Genomic DNA, 15,039 nt, shown 5'->3' on the forward strand with positions numbered 1-15,039 from the left:
CACAGCAGAGTGCACTGTACGAGAGCCAATGACGTCACTTTTCTACCTTGACAAGATTTTTTCGCGGCAATTTCGAAAGAGCGCACCACCGGTTCAGTTTTTACAATGAAATCACTTGAATAATCTTTCTTCAATTGAAAAATCAGTCCGACTTTAACTGGATTTAATAATTTCACAGCACAAGTAGTTCCCGGCGTCGTTTTTGCCAATATATTGGTCTAAAATACCGACATACGTCCACCTCGGGAGCGCATAGGCGAATAACGTAAAGTAGGTCACGCCAGAGCCTTACTGAATGGAGGGGCTCGACCGGGCCCATCCCCGTTCATGCTACCAGCCATTGAAAAATAAATAGGTCATATCATTGCACCGTGGCCTATATTGCAATTGCACCATTCACAGGCAGTGTGGGCCCTGGTTCTATTTTTAGACGCTCTATTTTGGGGTAGGTCATTCGCAGCAAGCGTAAATGCAAGCCTCTCTATAAACTAGGTTACCTGATTTTCTTTGTTAATACCCGGTGCAGTGACGTAGTTCGGAGCTATGACGTAAGCAATTTCATCCGGAATTTTAGAAACGGCCATATTGGCTTTTAAGTATTTTATTGGGTATTGAAGGGTAGCCATTAAGTACATTGTTGTAACATTTAAGATTAGACTAGATACTCAATTATTTTCGTGTGCCAACGTCACGCAATGGAATAGACAAAATAGATTTACAAAATTAACAATAATACTTTATTTTGATTAAAATTTTTACAAATTAAATAATATACAAAATGTTATCACTTGTATTTTCTAAATTAATAATTGTCGAATTCGGCTTGCTCCTTCGCGACTGCAGCCATTGCAGATTTGCTTAAATCGTCACTAAGCAGCATTGCTTGATTTATGAGGCGCTGTGAACAAAAGAAAATACATTTAAAATAATTATAATGAACATTTAATACAGTAATGTTTAATTATTGTATTTTTTTTTTTGTTTTATATTCGCACCCTGCGCTTAAAGCTAGTTTTAATTTATTTTTCGATTTTTATATAAATAAATGCAAACGTTTTCAGACATGAGACGTAATGCATTGGTGTTTTAATATGGGTACATATGAGCAAGTTTAGATTTTATTGGATTAATCTTGGTTGCATTAAGTATTGCTTGATAAATTCTAACGTTTGATAAATTCTAACTATTGATAGTAGAGGTTTTTTAAATGTATAAATGCTGGGAGTTGAGACATTAAGTGTACAGTCCCGTCTGAAAACATCGACACGATCGAAGGGCCAAAAATATGTATAGGCGACCTTATGGCACGTATATTAGGGTAGTGTATACATATTTCTGGCACTTTGTCCGTATCTATATTTCCAGACGTGACCGTACCTATTAAGATCACAAGTATCAAGTATGCAATGTAGGTACACAGATGATTCTTAGGTTCTGAATGTGACGTCAGAGGTATTTCCATTGAAACATAGTTAATTAAATATCTAATACATTTTCGTAATTTGTATGATAATTATAATTTTAGCTTCAAATTGTATAGCAACCACTAGCGACATCTATTGAGAGTACAAGGAAACCACGACCTGTTTTAACCTAATTTGAGCACTTGGGCCAATTAAATCTGTTAAAAGTATTAAAGCCACAATAGGCCCGAAAAAAGCCTAGCCATGAAATCCCAGAAGTTAGTTTGCTAAAAGTAACACAAACAGTAATGTGCAATATAGTAGAGTCTGGCTAGCCAAACATTGTTGACGGATATTACCATGTTGTATCACCAATTGTCTATGATTTAAAAAAAAAAGCTAAAAGTCTGTTGTCAATTTATGTTATTCATTCAAATTGTTCGCAGTTTCTAAGGGGTTTATTTTAAATAATATGAATAATGACTATACCGAGTGAAGTCCGCAAACTATTATTTAAGCTCATAAATAATTACGACAATGTGCGAAGTCGACGTGAAGCGTTGTATCAAAGAGCATATAATCACTACGTTTTAAGAGACGGGACTTCCATACTAGCGAGTGGAATCCCTTTGTTTCGCAAATCATTACCAAAATGTACGACAAAGAACTGTCAAAGAACCATAGTGCCAACATAAGCAATTTAAATAGTGTAGTACGCTACACGCTTGCGTTTCTTATCGATATCGATAAAATGGGGAGGGTTGAAATATAGACTCTTGTCTACAAATTTTGTACTCGAAATCAAGTTAGGATCGAGTCCACATTTAAGTTGTATGTTATATAGTGGATAGTTCTATGAGTGGACTAATACGTGGTCGAGCTTAATGTGGACTCGATTTTTTTTTAGAACACCTTGTTGTTTTTCACCACTAGGAAGGATCAAAGTAGCACTTTTTTTCCCTTCTAGGAGGGATCACTTTTTTTCCTCTTTTTGCATACTTCTTAGGTGACATTATTTAATTTAGTTACCATTAATTAAATTTATTTATTTATTTGTACCATAATAATATAGGTGATGTGAAAAGCAGTATGTAAATTTATCACGTGGTAGCAAAAACATTTCCACCTATCCAATTTCTTGGTCCAATGTCATTGCGTCTCACTCTGTCATTAATCAAAATGTGAGACGCAATACACATTGGACAAAGAAATTGCATAGGTGGAATACCACCCATAGGCGTTAACACTTGAATCCCTCACTACGCTAGGATTCTATTTTAGAATACCTCGTTACACTCAGAATGTAATTATAAAATCTTTCACTATTTTTTTTCTTAATTTTTATTTATTTAAAGCACTATTTTCAAAATGATCTGCAGATACATGTTTCAATAAATGTAACTTTTCTATGGGAAGATGTATCAGGTCTTCGTTCCCAACAAATTTAACCCACTGCCTGCATCTGAAAACATACAGCCTTGGTTATGTACAGTTTATATTCCAAGTGTTTGCTAATGAGATGATCAACTGATTATTTAGCGCAGCATCCAATTATCAACAACCCTTTATCAATGCTCTAACTTTTTATGTATTTATCTGTCTGTTAATCATGAGAACCGGTCTGGCCTACTGGGCAGTAACCCTGCCTATGAAGCCGATGGTCCCAGGTTCAAATCCTGGTACGGGCATTTATTTATGTGAAGGCCATGCATAGTTGTTCCTGAGTCACGTGTGTTTTCTATGTATTTATATGTATGTATCGTTGTCTAAGTACCCACAACACATGTCTTATTGAGCTTCTATGGGATTAAGTAAATTTGTGTAATATATTAAATAATTACTAGATTAAAAAAATATTTTAAATAATGGCCATTAATGCATAGATGATAGATAATTATCCACTGAAAATCTTTGACGAATTAATTTTGTGTCATATTGCATGCAAGTTCTCAGGAAATTTCACATATTTTATTTTATTACTTACACTGATATACAAATAAACATACAATTATCGATAGTTTTAGTACATCCCTAGTTCACAACTGAAAATAAAATAAAATATCAAATTTTCGATGTGTTTAAAGCCTGCTGCACCAAAATAAGGTCAAAAGTATCTAAATCAATACGTACCGGTCTTTATCCAAGGGAAACTTCGCCATAAAATCCCTTTTTTCGTGATTTTCTCGAGTGGCTCGCTTGCCACATATTTCACCCTTAGTAAACCGTTTTCTCGGTGGCATTGTAACAAACTCGTTCTTTACTCTGATCACGGTTCACTATTTTCGATATTTTCACTAAATAATAAAGAAATTGCATGAAATACCCGAACAAAACATTGAAGCCTTCATAACAAACAAAACAATTAGGCTGACAGTTGACTTGATGTAAACTTGACAGAATAAATAGCACTGACGTTTTATTTTTCTTCGTTGGCAAAGATTTGCGAAACAAGTTCCATACAAAACTTATTTTGTTCCTAGTTGCGTCAGCCTGCGTTGTATAACGAAAAACTGCTATGTTTACAAGTCGTAACCTAGTAAAGGTTGGTGCCCTATTCATATTTTGATACTTTAAGTACTAGTTCTAACATTTGCCTATAACTTTGATTAAGTACGTGAGTTTATTAATACCTGAATCTCATGAACAGGACAAGTGTGTATAGAAACGGATAAACTAGAAGTTCTGGAAAATATCAATAAAATCAAAGCATTGGAACGTTAAGAGTTACTGAAAACTAATATTTAGAAGAAATCTGTGGCTAAATTGATATAAAAGGTCAGTAGTAAATTGATATAAAAATATCTTGGCGAAACATGTCTATATACTTTACATAGAGGTAGAAATTACGTGAGCTGACTTTGAGTGCACGTCAACGTATATTAACTTATTTCCTTAGGTACCTTACGGGTGCACAATAATAATAATAATTCAGCCTATATACGTCCCACTGCTGGAGACAGGCCTCCTCTCATGTGCAAAAGAGCTCGGGCTATAGTCCCCACGCTAGCCCAATAATAATAATAATAGCCCAATACGTGTGCACAGAAAATCAAAAATATTTTCTAGTATCAAAACTATAATTCCTACTACACAAAGTGTGACCAGTCTAAGATTTTTTGAATTTCCCGCCAACATATTGTGTATTATTTCAGTAGCCAGACTCTAGCAGTATATTTATAGAGTAACTTGAGTAAATAATTTCTAATAAAAATAGGCCACAGTTTGTGCTGGGAAGCACTGTCACCAGAGCTTTGTTAATAGTACATTACGATACAAGTGCGAAAAATAGGAAATTCGAAACGAGTGGCGATAAATTAAAACACGACCGTAGGGAGTGTTTTAAATCGACACGAGTTGCGAATTACCTATTCGCATTCGCACATGTATCGTACAACGTTTTACAGTACATATGGCCCTTTAAATGTTCGACACAGTAACGTAATATGCTAATTTTCGCACTAGGGCGGTAAAGTAGCACCATATGTACTGTAAAAGTAGTTTATAAACAGGTGTTAAATACTTATTTTACAAAATTTGTACGTTTCGTTATTGGTCAATTATAAGTGTGTTTATTATACAGGGTGGAATTTCTTAATGGGTCAGTGAGGGCAGCTACCAGATCCCGTGCTACGCGAAAACAGTATTAGAAGAGCTTCCCTCGATTTCAAATTAATGAAGATTGGCGTTTACAGACTTTGGAAAAAACATACAGGGTGCGAGAAAAAGTTATTTATGACAAACTTTTTTTTATGCCAATAGGGTATTTTTTTTATACCACGACGGTGGCAAGCAAGCATACGGCCCGCCTGATGGTAAGCAGTCACCGTAGCCTATGGACGCCTGCAACTCCAGAGGTGTTACATGCGCGTTGCCGACCCTTTAAAAATCTGTACACTCCTTTTTTGAAGAACCTCATACTGTAGACCCTCGGGAAAACCTCGGCAGGTAGCTCATTCTACAACCGGAGCGTGCGCGGGAGGAAGTTCCTCTTAAACCGCACAGTGCGTGACCATTTAGGTTCTAGGGTGTGAGGATGAACACCCTGCCGACGGCGAGCGGTGCGGTGATAGAAAGTAGCCGTGGGCATCATGCCAAGCAATTCTTCAGAGCACAGCCCATTGTACAAGCGGTAGAATACACATAAGGAGGCAAAGTCTCTCCTTAGACTTAAAGGTTCAATACCGCTTGTGAGTTTGGGATCGTCGACGATTCGTACAGCACGTCTTTGAACTAAGTCGAAGGGCCCAAGCTGGCATCCAGGTGCTCCTGCCCAAAGGTGACAGCAATACTCCATATGGGGTCTGACTTGCGATTTATAAAGTAGCAGTCTTTGACTGTATTTAAAATAAATTTGATTGACCACTGTCCCATTAAGAGATTCCAACCTGTATACTTACAATATGCGCCAGTCCCTCGTCAGTAGTAACACTTTGCGAGTACACGAGGCTTTGTTTCGTGGTCTGTATCGCCACGGGACTCTTTGAGGCTATAGTCTCCGCGATTTCCATCACTCCAAGTATGGCCCTGCGGTGAAATAAGTCAGGTTATACCATTGACATATATATAACTAAGGACGGGACTTACGGGCACTAAGAATGGCGCTAGTTCAGTGGTGTCACTCTCGAATTTGAGCCAATCGTACAGTCTAACGGAACTAGTTGCGTCCAATCGCGCGCGTGGTGCGGACTCATCGACCAATCGCGTTGCGGTGTTAGACTGCATGATTGGCTCGAAATCGTGGGCGTGACACCGCTGTACTGGCCCCATTCTTATTGTCCGTAAGGCCCGTCCTTAGATAGGTATGTATATATGTCAATGGGTTACACAAATATCAAACATAAATTAAATAGTGGCTATGTCAGCTGGGTCATTCCAGCGGAAACGACACCACATAACAGTGTTGACCGAACGTTAATTAGAATTGAAATAACTAACTATTGTGGTGCAGTGATCCAAAGAGGGTCTTGGCCTCCAAAACGAGAGAACGCCACCTGTCCCGATCCTGTGCCACTTCCTACCAGTTATCGGCTTTGAGTTGGCACAGATCCGCCTGTACACTGTCGCTCCAGCGGTATCTGGGCCGACCCACTGGACGCTCTCTTAACACCCCGATCCTCACCCTCTTCCGTCTTCCTCCTGCCGTTATCCCACGTTATGTGGGGTCGGCACAACATGTTATTCTCTTCCATTCTCCTCTATCTTTCGTCACCTCAGCACTCACTCCTTTCTTTCTCATATCCTCTTTCACACAATCCATCCATCGTTTTTTCGGTCTACCATCCGCTCTCCGTCCATCAACATTCATTCCTAACATTCTTTTTCCTATATGACATTCATCCCTCCTCATTAAATGCCCATACCACGCTAACCTACCACTCCTTATCTTCTCCGCTACCGGTGCTACTTTCAAACTTCCCCTTATATACTCATTCTTAATCCGATCCTTTCTCGTCACTCCACACATCCATCTCAACATTCTCATTTCCGCTGCGTGCACTCTTCTTTCATCCGTCACTTTCGTCGCCCAGCATTCTGATCCATACATTACAACAGGTCTCACGATCGTCCTGTAGATTTTCCCCTTAAGTTTAAGGGGCATTCGTGGATCGCAAGTTGTTCGAGAGACCTGTCGCCATTTCATCCATCCCGCATTTATTCTATTTTAACGTCACGGTCGATGTTGCCGTCACTTTGGATCAATGACTCAAGGTACCGGAAATCGGAGCAGACTGGTAGGGATGCACCATCTAAGGCAATATGGGAAAAACTGGATAAACTACCGAAATCGCAGAACATATGCTCCGTTTTGGTTCTGCTTATTTTCAGTCCCACACTTTCCAGCTTTTCTTGCCATTTTCCCAGCCTGCTCTGGACCTCAAGTGCATTTTCTCCGACAAGAACAATGTCGTCGGCAAACAGCATACACCAGGGTGCATCCTCCTGTATGTTCGATGTCAGAGCATCCATAACCAGGAGGAACAAATACGGACTTAAAGCTGACCCCTGGTGTAAACCTACCGCCACATTGAACTTGTCGGTTACTCCAGCTTCAGACCTGACGTGAGTACTGGCTCTATCATACATAGCCTGAATAAGCCGCACATACTTCTCTGGCATTCCTTTTTCTCTCATAGCCCACCACAGAACCTTACGGGGGACTCTATCGTATGCCTTTTCCAGGTCCACGAACACCATGTGCAAGTTCTTTTGCGCAAGTCTATATTTTTCGCACAATTGGCGAAGTGCAAATATGGTGTCCGTAGTTCCCCGGCCCGGCATAAACCCAAATTGGTTCTGTGTTACCTCACTTTCTTCTCTCATTCGTCTCGCTACCACTTTTTCCCATATCTTCATACTATGTGACATGAGCTTTATTCACCGATAGTTGTTGCAATCCTGTACATCACCCTTATTGTCATCCATCGTCATCTGACATGCTACTCACGAGTCCTTGTCCTTGTACACTTTGCTGACGAGTCCTAGCGCGAGCGCCTCTTTGGCGTCCATCTTCCTCGCCGTGTAGCACAACTCACGGGCTATAGAAGTGTTGCCAATCACCTGAAATGATTGGAATCATTGTTCATGACCTAGATAAATAAGTTTATTGGTCAAAATTTTAATTTTTGATGTATTCTTTCATTCAAGAGTTGAAAATTTTACGCGAACTGGTTGAGAAATATGACATGTAGAGGAGAACGACCTATCTACGTGTTATGTTAAATGTAACTATATTTTTGAGTGGCATTAAAGTGAGACAATTAATTTGGTTTTTGTCTGTTTGCCTCATTTCATTCCTTGTCTTATAATAACCTATATATATGATAATTTGGTACCTAATCGTTTTTAGGGTTTCGTAGCCAAATGGCAAAAAACGGAACCCTTATAGATTCGTCATGTCCGTCTGTCTGTCCGATTCTGTCACAGCCACTTTTTTCCGAAACTATAAGAGCTGTACTGTTCAAACTTAGTAAGTGGATGTATTCTATGAACCGCATTAAGATTTTCACACAAAAATAGAAAAAAAAAAACAATAAATTTTGGGGGTTCCCTATACTTAGAACTGAAACTCTAAAAATCTTTTTTCATCAAACCCATACGTGGGGTATCTATGGATAGGTCTTCAAAAATGATATTGAGGTTTCTAATATCATTTTTTTCTAAAATGAATTGTTTGCGCGAGAGACACTTCCAAAGTGGTAAAATGTTGAACGAGATCTAGTAAGTAGTTTTTTTTAATACGTCATAAATGGTACGGAACCCTTCATGGGCGAGTCCGACTCGCACTTGGCCGCTTTTTTATTATATATATTTTAGCTCTGACACTTAGAGACTTTTACATCTCTAAAGAATTTTAGATATTTTAGTATTTGGTTGTTATATGTATATTTTTGTAAAGTATTGTTTTTTGTGTTATTCGACATTTATACTGTATACACCTCTAATAAATTATCTAATCCATTGATTCCATACCATATTATTAAAATATATTAATATTTGGGGACAATTTTACACAAGTCGACCTAGCCCCAAGGGTGCAAATACATAAACCCAGTAAGTCACGTTACTCACATAGGTGTAGAAACAATCTAGTTTAACAGGATGATTATGACCATTTATGTATATACGTATTCTACAGTATTGATATACGGGACAAAAACGGGACGGGTAAAAATACGGGACACGATACTTAAATACGGTGACGGTCCCGTTTATACGGGACGTATGGCAACCCTACCTATAATGGTTCCTCCTTTTGTTTTCTTTTGAGATAGAGATGAGTTAAAAGTCTTTACTTACGGTGGCGTCGTTGATCGGGTCGCCACTTTCCCGAATGAAGGTTGAGGGAGGCGATGGCTGAGATACACGTCATACTCGTGAACGGGTGCTGTTTGTGGAGACCGGTCTGTTTAAGCTTACACGGGGTACAGGTTATGTTAAAGTATGTAACTTTACTTTTGAGTGGCATTAACGTGAGACACTTCATTCGGTTCTTGTCTGTTTTAATTAATTATTTTATTTTTTGTCTTTTAATTATTTATATAAGAATTCAAGCCTTGGCGACCCTCTACATGTCTAAGGATAATTTAATTTTTTTTTTTATAATTTATCTCTGACATTTAGAGACTTATACATCTCTAAAGAATTTTAGTATTTTATGGTTTTATTTTATTATCATAGTTTTTTTTGTGTAATTTGACATTTAGAGACAGTATACATCTCTAATAAAGTATTTATTATTTCATCGATTCCATATTTGTAATTGTTTTTTTTTTTAATTTTTATTGTTTGTAAAAATGGACATGTAAAAGTGCCCCTGTGGCCTATTTGCTGAATAAATGTTTGATATTTGATATTTGAGTTAACCAATCACGTGCTTGATATTTTTCAGTGACTTCTATTATTATAATAAAATAATGGGTGATAACTGGTAACTACAGTTGCACTAAGCACGTGAGTGGTTATATAAGTATACTAACTTTAGGTAACCTCTGCAGCGTCCCCACGTCTGCCGCGAGACCAATGTCCACTTCTTTGACCTGGAACCAGCAGTCTTCTGTACAGTATCTGGAAACCAGATAATTTAAGTCTACTATCTGGAAACCAGAAATATATTCTAAGGCATTTTGAAGGCCGTGGGTTCCGATCCTGGGTACCTTTCTGGGGAGCTTTTTGGAACTAATGAACGGAATATCATTTCGTATTTGGTATTTACCACTATATAGCTTATCGGTGAAAGAAAACATCGTGAGAAAACATGCATATTGTGGATACATACCGATACGTGAAGGCTCGCGATCCTGATTAGAGCTCAACGAGGGGGGGCGCGTTTAGGGTCGGCAACGCGCATGTAACTTCTCTGGAGTTTCAGGCGTACAGAGGCTACGGAGACTGCTTACCATCAGGCGGGCCGTATGCATGATTACCACCGACGTAGTATAAAAAAAAACATAAAAATAAAAAAAAGTGGTGAAAAGAGAAACGCTCAATACCTGCATAGTATTGAGCTTCTGGATCATAGTTGTAGTATTGGACTATAGATGGTTGGTTTTATGGTATAATTTTGCTGACAAACTTTGCCGCTTTTGTACCTTGGCTGACGGGATAGAATAACAACTTTAGATATGGGTGACTGTTGGGGAGGACATAGAACAAAGTTCACTTTAGTACAACGATTTATTATGACTCCATCATTATATCAGGTTGCAAAAATAGATTTCTCAAGGCCAGGGGGTGCCGCGGTATCGTATTATTTAGTTATGTGCGCACTGTATCAGTGGGGAGACACTAGAGCGTTCGGGCATTCTCGGCTCCGTTCGGCTCAGCATTGCTCCGAGCAATTAGGGTTGGCACAACATGACGTCCCTTTTCGTGCACAAGCACAGATTAGATAATGACTTGAAATTTGACAACCCTAAATAGCCGAAAGGGATAGTGCCATACATTAGAAAGAGACAGCACGATTTGTCCCTGAATCGCTGTCAAACTTCGGTTTTGTTGGAAGTTTCATTTCTCTACAGTAGTACTATTACTTTTCTGTGACTGTAAGACTTGCGCTAAGCTTCTCCATTGAACTGTATACAGTATCACACACACAGTTCAATTAATCAATACGTTTATTTGTAAACACAGGTACATAATAGGTCTTATAATTATAGTAGCGTATCACCATGTTTTGCCATTAGGCATACAAATATTTAAGTCAAGATGGAGCATGCAATTATTCAGGTCTACAGTATCGGGTTCTTCTAAAAAGGAGTGTACACGTTTTCATATTGAAGGGTTGTCAACGCGCATGTAGCACCCCTGGAATTACAGGCGTCCATAGGCTGCGGTGACTGCTTACTATCAGGCGGGACGTATGCTTGTTTGCCACCGTCGTGGTATAAAAAAAAATACCAAAAATGCTGACTCTAAACACGCGTCACCGCCATGTCCCTGTCCCTACACAACAATAAATAGCTGACCCACCTCATGTCAGCGGCAGTGATCAGGTCCACCCCCGCGCCGACGCATGCGTTGTGGGATACTGTCAGCACCGGCTTCACACACTTCTCCAGTGAGGAAATCCCGTCCTGAAACAGTCGGCGAATTGTATAAGTTCTAGCTATTACATCCCTAAGTATCATTTTTAATTCAAGCTTTTATCTTAGTTTTTATTCTTGTAATAATCAATGATTTTTATTATTACATATGCGAGTATAGCTCTCAATTAATTGTCAAGTTATTTTATATTTTATCAATTACCTAATTTTAATTGCTTCTTAGTTTAAGTTTTGATATTTTAACTTAACTGGACTGTGCATACCTTTAATTTTAATTACAATTTTATAATTTTAATCTTTTAATTTACAATTAATTTTATTATTACCCATCAATGAATTGTCAAGTTATTTTTATTTTATCAATTATTAATTTAATTTTAATGTCTAGTCAAGAATGTTTCTGTTATACACCTAATTATTATTATTATTATTTTATTGTAAATGTAATCCTATGGTATACCTATGGATCGATGTTGTCTGGAATAAATGATTAATTATATTATTATTGTCTCTGACTGTACTTATTAAGTAAAATATGCTTCCATCAATAGACTGTGCATAGACAAATTAATCTTTTTAATAGTCTAAAACACGAAAAAAAATATATGAAACTTTATGATGTTTCTCACAAAACACTATAAAATGATTTGGTTTTCTTTCTTTCTGCAAATTCATAAAACTTTGCCTCAATTCCTAAAAAATAAGCTTTAATAATGCCTAAGTTCCTACCATTACCCCACTCTCGTCCGTATAGTCAGTGCGGGGCAAGTCATATTGCTAGACGGACCTGTGCTGCGTGGCGCGAGCGAGCAAGCGAAATTCTATTTCGAACGGTATAAGTTCCGCCCAAACGCGCCAGGCCGTTGGCGTCGGGTGCAGCCTTAATGTTCATAAATAATGACTTACCTGATATAGCCCAATGATTTTGTTCATGAATCTCACTTGCCGAGCAAGATCCCCACATTCCCCAATGTCACTAGCTTTTTCCATGAAACTGTTTAGGTCTATGCCTGTAAAATAAAATATATATGTTAAAAATACAGTAATTACATGAAAAAAGAAGAGATCATATTATTATAAAGAGATGAGTTAAGACATTTGTGTATGTAGTATTAATAAAAGAAAAGAAAAACAGTCAGTGATAAATGATTTTAATATTTAAACAGGCTTCATATTTGCAATAGTTTATCCTAAGACCCAATGTGCATTACAATGTACAAATCATTTTAATTGGATTAGAACCATTCATAAACCATATAAAGTAGCATTTATTTTGTAAACAAACAAAATTCATCCCAATTAATTATGAAAAAGATTGAAATTAAACACAGAAATATTTTGAATAGTGGGCCTGACCAGGGTAGAGAACATTAAAAAACAAAACTGAAAACATACCTCCAGTGAAATGTTTCCCTTGTGCTGAAAGTACAACCACTCGGCATTCAGGGTTTAGACTCAGTGCTTCAAAACATTGTTTCATCTCTCTGAAATTAGCAATTCACTAGTAGGCGGGTCCACCTAGAGCGAGCGAGTGATCATGTATGTGCGAGGCAATCTCCTCGCACACAAACCGGCCAGTGTAGACGTGCCTCAGCCGAGGCAGCGCGCGCGTTTTACTCGCCCGAGCGCGCCACCTTGGTTGAGGTAAGTCTACACTGGCCGTTTTGTGCGCGAGGAAATTGCCTCACGCGTATGCTCGCTCTGTGTGGACCTGCCTAGTTACTAAATAAAAAAATTGTTTGTATGGAATATACAATCTTAAAAAAAGGATTTTATGACATACTACAGTTTTAGTCAACCACATATAATACATCCGTCGTCCATACCAAAAGAGAAAATGTTTTTCCACTAACTGTTTTCCATTCTCCATGATTTTTTAGTATGTTGACACAATGAAAAAAATAATAATAATATATATATATATATATATATATTAACCCTACAATATATTATGCTGAAGTGATTGACATAAAAATCAAAGTGATTTGTTAAGATTTAGTTAGTGGAAACCCGTTATTTCGTTAGGATCACAAAGTTATTCTTCCCTCTTAGGGTCAATGTGGGGAAGACCAGAATATAAAATTAATTATCAGAGGGCAAGAACTCTCGTGTTTGTATATGTATCTACAGTCATGAAATTTGAAAGTTTGTCACTTTTGAACCATAACCATTACATAGAATCGAAAAGTGACAAACCTTTTTCCGTGACTGTATGTGTCACAGACACAGTCAATAAGGAAGAGCTTCACGACTTCTGTTCTACTGACCTTCTCTATGTGGGGTATGTGTACAAAAGACTAGCTTAGACTACTTTAGTTTGTTTTCTTTTAGTAGAGACTTACTAAAAGAAAACAAACTAAAGGATGTTAAACTTAAAGATGTCCTGTTCTGCACGAAAACAAGATTTGAGGGGAAGAGTATGGGAATGCCGCCAGGACAATAACTTGCAGTTCCAACTTCAGGGAATTGGGTGAATGAACGCAGCACGCGATCAAAAGCTCACCTGTTACCGGCCGGGCGTCCCTACACTATATCTACATGTGTACAAGCGCAAGAGTTAAAAGCAATGAAAAAGCATGCATTCGATTTTCTCCAATGACTTTACATAGTGGAATGTCCGGGTACTTACATCCACATATTGTGGTTAAATGTGTTCAGTTTCTTAGGCCTATTTAGCTCCACATGAAATACGTGTTTTTTTGGTATTGACACAGCTAAAGTATCGAATTTAGGCACTTCACTAGTCGATGAATAAAATCTTAATAAACCTGAAAATATAAAATAAATGAAAATGCCATTTCTTTACTGTAAATAGTAAAATGCAACTGTAATAATTTATCAACCTACTTGTTATTCTGTGTTGTTTAAAAACTATGTTTTTCAATAAAGACGTCATGTTCCTACAACTTGCAAGTATTTAATTAAAATAAATAAACTAACAGAACTAAAATGAGGAAAAGAAAACAAAAGAGCAAAGTCCAAATTGTTTGGAAACTTAAATAACAAATGAAAGTCGTCAAGTTGTGTTGTCAATCGGGCGGTGATTTGTGTGGTAATGTCAATCTCAAACTGACAGTTGCCATGCGATTGTTCCAAAACATACGTTTCAAACTTACAAAACCAAAGACCATTCCATAACCACGCAGGGGCCTACCGCGAAAATCGAAATTCGCAAATAGCTGTGATCTTTCTCTTTTACTCTCACTAAGACGTAATTAGAGTGATAAAAAAATCCCCGCAATTGACGAACTTCGGTTTTCGCGGTTATAGCCCAGTTACAGAAGGAAGAAAGAAGACCTTAAACGTCAAAGGACAGAAAACGGAAACTTATAATCATAAATATAAGTCGGTGCTTATTAACACAAAGAGTAGTATAATAACGTGATAATAACACCAGATTAAAAACTATTCATGAGATTATTATTTTATCCTAGTTTGATAATAATAGAGTCTCAAGGCACACACCTCACCGATAAATGCATTTAGCCGGCTATTAAATATCTTAAGCCTTTATAGGGAGCGTGCATGAACTGTAGGAGGCAGCACAGGAGCCCTCAGATTTTTGGCGCGAGGCGTAAATGTGATGTTTATTG

At 37.7% G+C, this 15,039-nt stretch overlaps 1 protein-coding gene across 1 annotated transcript; it reads right to left on the reverse strand.

Annotated features, from left to right (window-relative positions):
• Positions 1-714: 714 nt before the first annotated feature.
• LOC133530963 (delta(3,5)-Delta(2,4)-dienoyl-CoA isomerase, mitochondrial-like) lies at positions 715-14,533 on the reverse strand. The gene is made up of 9 exons (XM_061869028.1): positions 14,294-14,533; positions 14,076-14,214; positions 12,842-12,930; positions 12,353-12,456; positions 11,373-11,476; positions 9,881-9,968; positions 7,849-7,961; positions 5,801-5,927; positions 715-898 (listed from the first exon to the last, which is right to left on the reverse strand). Exons 1-9 carry the CDS (start codon positions 14,340-14,342, stop codon positions 803-805), a joined length of 909 nt encoding a protein of 302 aa, XP_061725012.1. The 5' UTR covers positions 14,343-14,533; the 3' UTR covers positions 715-802.
• Positions 14,534-15,039: the final 506 nt, after the last annotated feature.

This window comes from Cydia pomonella, chromosome 24 (genome assembly GCF_033807575.1).
Source record: "Cydia pomonella isolate Wapato2018A chromosome 24, ilCydPomo1, whole genome shotgun sequence".
In the NCBI taxonomy this organism is placed as follows: Eukaryota; Metazoa; Arthropoda; class Insecta; order Lepidoptera; family Tortricidae; genus Cydia; species Cydia pomonella.